We start from the raw sequence: 6,418 nt of genomic DNA on the forward strand, positions 1-6,418 counted from the left end.
GGTCCTTGTCACTTTCTTTTAGGTGGCTAAGAAATTAGAGAAAATGGGTGAGAAGAAAGATCAGCTGTTCTCAAAACCAATATCACTGTTTGATTTCAAAGCCACATTCTTCACATTTCTCTCTATTTAAACACCTCAGCAAATGACATTTTTCTCATGCCTGTGCTTTTCCTAGCAGCCACATTAACCCAGAATAGTTTGAATATCAACAAGACAAAACAGGAAAACGAATTGGCAGAGTCACTGGAATGAGCTCTAGTTAGTTTTGTAATTATGTGACTGAAATTGAGGTCAAGATAGTAGCTTTAACGCAAACATGTTTTATTCAAACAAGGCCAAAAACAGATTTGTTGGCCAGGCGTGTGAAACTTCATCTGAGAGTGTACACAAAAGAGATGTCTCACAAAGTGAAGGTCTCATTCCAGGTGGGGTTGAGGCAACATTTGATGGTCTTGGTCTTCTGTTTACTCTCACTCTTGGGATCTGGGATCAGCTTAAGCTTGACATAGGGGTCTGACAGGCCATTGGGGTCCATGGGCACCAGGTTCCTAGCCTCTTTGACTGGATGAGTGGAGGACATGGATAGAAAGTAAGTAGCAGAAGAAGAAGAAAGCATCTCAGGATAAAATGTCTAAAAGTGTGTTTGAAGTCTGGACTTTGTCCTTGTAGGAGGTGAAGTTTTAATGCGAGTCCCATTCTGGCCTGCCCTAAATAACTACATTTGACAACACTTAACAGTTTAGCTTGTTCCATAATCAATCCACAGCTGTGAGAGAGTGAGAGCTGGCATGTGGATACAGGTCCCAGTGGTGATGTGGGTCAATCACTGGACCATTGATCAACTAATGGACTTTCCAGTTTTAGTCTTCGGCTGACAGAGAGGTGCTCAGTGTGTAGTGTGTGTCGGAGGAAAAAAGTGAGAGTGAGCACTCACTGGTGACGGTGAGCGTGTCCCCAGTGATCTGAGCAGAGATGTGGATGCGACCTCTCCTCTCGGTGTGATCTGTCCCACACAGGCTCGGGACATTAGCAACACACCGCTTGTGGATGTTCATCATACAGTCTAAACACACAAACACAAAGCTCACAATGACGCCATATGACACCCTCAAAGCTTAAACCCTTAATTTCAGATCAGAGTGCTTTCAGTTCTGTAATTACCAGATTAAAGAGACTCTTCAGTGATCGAGTGTTGCTCTTTCACATGCAGAGGGACTCGCATAAGACAGATTAAAACAGAACAGTCAAGCGCATCCTACATCTCCCAAAATGCACCGAGTATCTTTATATTAGAGCCTTCCTACCAGACAAACACACTTCTATCACACGTCACAGCCCCAATTTATGACACAGGCTTTTTCTTAAGCTGACAGTAACCCCCGATGACACAATATTTTTAATTTTATTTTTCCAACATGAAAGAGGTCCCTCTGGAGACAAAGACAACATTGTAAAGATGGTTTCAAAAGCTGAGCAGTACTTCTTTTCAATGTGTAAAACTGGTGGAGCACTTCTTTGCACACCACAAGACTTTAAAATCTCAGGGTTGCTGTGCTGCTCACACAACGAGACCTTTTGTATCAGGCTGTTGTCATGTAGTAATGAGGGTGCACAAAGCACACAACTGATCCCAGATGATGTGTACTGACTGTAACATTACTATCTATTATTCTAAACATTAAAATTATCTTTAGACCCTTTTGCCTGGGCCAGACCTTCTGCTGCAGGCCTCCTCGTTCTTCTTGCCCCTGAAGATAATTCCTTATGATGTAAATATACATAAGACACTAGATTACATTATTATTGATAAACACTAAAAAAAGTTTTTAAAAAAAAACTTCCATGCAACATCTCAGTCTGCCCACTAGATGTCAGACTGATCTGAAGTAAAGAGCTCCATGTTCAACTCCAGTCTCAGATCAGTGGGTGGTGGTGTGGTTCTGCAGAGCCGGAGGGTGAGATGTTAATATATCCATGGCAATAACCTTTTAATTGACAGTTTCCTCTAATTAATTAATTTTATATGTCTATCAGGCACTGGATGTCATTTATTTATGAAGCTTTGCTATGTGGCTCAAAACAGAATGTTTCACAAAGAGAGGTCATTGCTTTGCAACGACAAACAACAAAATGAGAAATTTAAATGGTGGCAAATTATAAGGTCATTAACAAATCGCCCTTATGTCTGATCAGTGATGTGTATATATCTCAAAAGTCTGAATTGTCCTCATATTCTGTAAAATAATTAACACATCTGCAAAGAGTGCATTCACACTATTAAGGGTGCGGCCTAAAAATCGATTTTAGTATTACAAATATAATCTGCAAGAAACACAGAGCTTCTAGTCTTAACGTTAGGACTGACAGCTTATATTTAAGAGCATATGTAAATGTATAAAAAACCGCGTTAGGCAGTTCACCAGATACAGTATATGGCACACACAGAGTACAAGGAGGAACTAAGTAACACTGGTGCTGGATGGAGACAAAACCCACTTCCTGTACTGTCTGTGTCTCTGTTGATAGCAACAGGCAAACGGTCAGCAATAAACAAAATGACATAGCTGGCTGCAAGAATGTAAAAAAAACACTTCTCTCATGGCTCTGACAAGCTGATATCTCTCCAACTGACCATCAGTAAGACGATGATATCCATTTAGCTGTCTGTCATTAGGAACCATGCCATCTAAATTCAGAGAACGCATTTTTCATTGAGAAGTTTTGGTTGAACTATGTTGCATAACCCAAGAAATATGCACATTATCAATGGTATAAAGTGAAATACTACAGAAAGTTAACTAATGATGTCTAAGTGCCAGACTTCACACGTGGCCGAGTGAAATACTGCTAAATTTAGAGTGTTGAAATAATACAATTTAAATCAAGTGCAGACAAGTCAAGTCAGTTTCAGAGTATTAAATTATTCAAGTTCTCTTAAAAGAGACACTGCAAAGACACTTTCACCTGTATAATGTAGTTTTGAGCAAACATTATGGCTATAGCACAGGCTGCCAGATAGCACAGGTTTTGTTGGGCAAACTTGGCAATAACCCCATTCATCCATTATCTATACTGATTATCCTGTAGAGGGCTGGAGCCAATCCCAGCCTATACTGGTACACCCTGGACAGGTCACCACCCTATCACAGGGCTGGCAACAGTTCCACTTTTAGTGTACAACATCGCCCGCTAGCCTACAATCTGATACAAAAACATTTGATAACTGACAATGCTGCGTTTAGCAGACAAGGCCTTTTGTGAGGAGACTTAACTGAATGCTTCTTCAGACTTGTCAGGACCTGCAGATACAGGATAAAAAACAGGTGTCTTGTACAACATTATTATAGGACAGACACAAGACATTTTTTAATGGACTTCAGGAACTGCCACAGTAAAAGGATGAGCTGAGAGCAGGAGAGAGGGGGACTGATCAGGGAAACATCCCCACACTCACACACACGCCTTACCCTGATTAAATATACAGGATTCGGTGCAAATCATCATCATCATCATCATCCTTTATTAGCAGACTCAAGGTCTATACAAAAAAGAAAGGATATAAAAGAAGAAAAAAATAAAAATCATAAAATACATTTATACCAATGTTTCCACAGAGAGGATTGGTAACATACTACACTAAAACCAGGATTAGCCAGCATCATTATAAGACTGTTCTCAGAGTTATTCACACGACAGATAAATCTGTACATCAGGTTTCTCATTAATGCCTGAAAGGTACTAACATGGACCTGTGAACACAACAGACTGGCGCTGGTGGACCTAGGCTTCTTAAGCAGAATCCTCAAGGCATCATTATAAGCAACTTTAAGTTTCTGTAAAGTAGCTACCTTATATTTACACCACAATGGGGCAGTATACAACGGTGTACAGTATGTTCTGAACAGATGAACTTTAACATTAGCAGAACACATGTGAAATTTCCTAACCAACATATTAGCTGGAGCATACAAAATGCGACACTGCCGATATATATCCTCATCATCAGAAAGCTGATCTGTAATGAAATGTCCTAAATATTTAGTTTTTCTACAGACACTCAACCTTTGTCCAGACAAACAAAAGTCTGGGAAACAAAGTTCTTTGTCCCCTTTAGTCCGACAGATCAGTACAACACTCTTTTCTGCATTATATTTCACATCATACTTCAATCCATAGTCCGAGCACACATTCAGCAGTTGCTGAAAACCAGCACTGCTGGGCGAAAGTATGGCCAAATCATCAGCATACATAAAATGATTTACAAGATTAGGGCCTATCATACATCCAGTGTTACATTTATTCAAGTGTTCAGACAACTCATCCATATATAAGTTAAACAGGGCTGGTGACAGTAGCCCCCCCGGCGCACCCCATTACAAACACCAAACGAGGCTGAAATAGTCCCACCCCATTTAACCTGCATCTTCTGATTAGAGTACCAGTATGCCAAGATTCTTACAATGCTATCAGGAACCCCTTTTTGCTTAATTTATCCAAAAGCTTAAAGTGATTAACCCTATCAAATGTCTTGGACACATCAATAAAGCCCATCAAGACCGAGGAGTTTTGTCTGAGGTACTTCTGTGCTACCTCCTTCAGACTGTAGATACACAGATCTGTCCCCAGCTTGGATTTAAAACCAAACTGATTATGTGTGGTTGTTATACAATGACACAGGCGATCAAGCAACATCTTCTCAAGAACTTTAGATACAACACTGGCCAAAGCTATTGGCCTATAGTTATCCAGACTCCCAACTTTGCCAGCTTTGTCCTTCATAACAGGCACTAAGGTAACAGACAATAAAGAATCAGGTAGCAAACCATGAGTCATGAACCCAGAGAAGCACAAAGCAAGCAACACAGCAATCTTTGGGCTTGCATGCTTCAGATGTTCCGCAGTAATATTATCCGCACCAGCTGCCTTATCATCAGACAATTGCATTATTGCTCGATGCACCTCACTAGAAGTGATCACCACAGCATCCTCACTAGCAATGCTTCCCACTACATAGGGATCACTTTTAACACAATTAAACAATGCAGAATAGTGTTCTCTCCACAGATCAGCAATATTATCAGCCCCAGATACTCCCTCTATGGCACTGGGCAGTGGTGAATTAACCCTATTCAAAGCCCTCACCTCATTCCAAAATCCCAAAACATTATTGTGTGCCAATTTTTCAGCCATAGCATCCGCTCTCATATTCTGTTCACATTTAGTGATATAGCGAACAGCATATTTATACCTTGCCCCAGTGATCTTTTTATTCTCCAGTTCAATTCCAGCCCTGGGTCTACCTACTTGCACCCATTCCTTATACGCTTTTATAGCTTCTGCATGATGTACCAGTAAGATTCTTACAATGCTATCAGGAACCCCTTTTTTGCTTAATTTATCCAAAAGCTTAAAGTGATTAACCCTATCAAATGCCTTGGACGCATCAATAAAACCCATCAAGACCGAGGAGTTTTGTCTGAGGTACTTCTGTGCTACCTCCTTCAGACTGTAGACACACAGATCTGTCCCCAGCTTGGATTTAAAACCAAACTGATTATGTGTGGTTGTTATACAATGACACAGGCGATCAAGTAATATCTTCTCAAGAACTTTAGATATAACACTGGCCAAAGCTATTGGCCTATAGTTATCCAGACTCCCAACTTTGCCAGCTTTGTCCTTCATAACAGGCACTAAGGTAACAGACAATAGAGAATCCTACCACACAAATGGATGTACAGTTATACTCACAAATAAAAGAGTTAAATAAAAGCAAGTCTACCGCTTAGTCCCTGAACGGGGTCACGGGGGGGCTGGAGCCAATCCCAGCAGGCAATCGGGCGAAGGCGGGGTATACCCTGGACAGGTCGCCAATCCATCGCAGGGCTAAAAGCAAGTCTATTCAAATACAAATCTTCATTCTGTAGACACTCATATGGCATATAGACATTCAAAATGACAAACTCCTTATTAGCCAACTTCAAATGAACAGCAATACACCAGTCCAAATGTTCTAGGGCAGTGGTCCCCAACCACCGGGCCGTGGCCTGGTACCGGTCCGTAAGGCATTTGTTACCGGGCCCCACAGAAAGAGTAAATAACTTATATAATTTCCATTGCATTGATTTTTAGAGTCTGGAAGATGTTTTATTATGAAAAACGACAAGATTTTCTCCGAGGTATCATCCACTTGTGCCCCTTGACACGTCAAGATGCATGTGTCGGTCACGACGTCACGTGATACGTTGCTAAAAAAATAAGCCCCCAAACTAGCAAAGATGAGTAAAAGACAAACGTCTTTGAAGGGCTTCTTTTCAAAGGGGAAAAGGCCAACTGATGAGCCAGAAGAGGAGCCCACGACCTCCAAGAAAAAGAACGCTTCTTTTAACAGACAATATCAGGAGTCATACTTAAAATA

General features: G+C 40.9%; 1 protein-coding gene across 2 annotated transcripts in view; it reads right to left on the reverse strand.

The window, feature by feature from the left end:
- The window catches only part of LOC109968203 (protein kinase C beta type-like), a 31,846-nt gene that overhangs the window by 10,223 nt on the left and 15,205 nt on the right, over window positions 1-6,418 (reverse strand). For both annotated transcript variants that reach the window (XM_020614290.1, XM_020614289.1), the window contains exons 5-7: window positions 935-1,063; window positions 405-561; window positions 1-26 (exon numbers count right to left, since the gene is read on the reverse strand). The exon at window positions 1-26 is cut by the window's left edge and continues 64 nt beyond it. In XM_020614290.1, the coding sequence (XP_020469946.1) occupies window positions 1-26; window positions 405-561; window positions 935-1,063 (312 nt within the window). The remainder of the gene's footprint in view (window positions 27-404; window positions 562-934; window positions 1,064-6,418) is intronic.

Source organism: Monopterus albus, unplaced genomic scaffold (assembly GCF_001952655.1).
Source record: "Monopterus albus unplaced genomic scaffold, M_albus_1.0 scaffold144.1, whole genome shotgun sequence".
NCBI classification, from domain to species: Eukaryota; Metazoa; Chordata; class Actinopteri; order Synbranchiformes; family Synbranchidae; genus Monopterus; species Monopterus albus.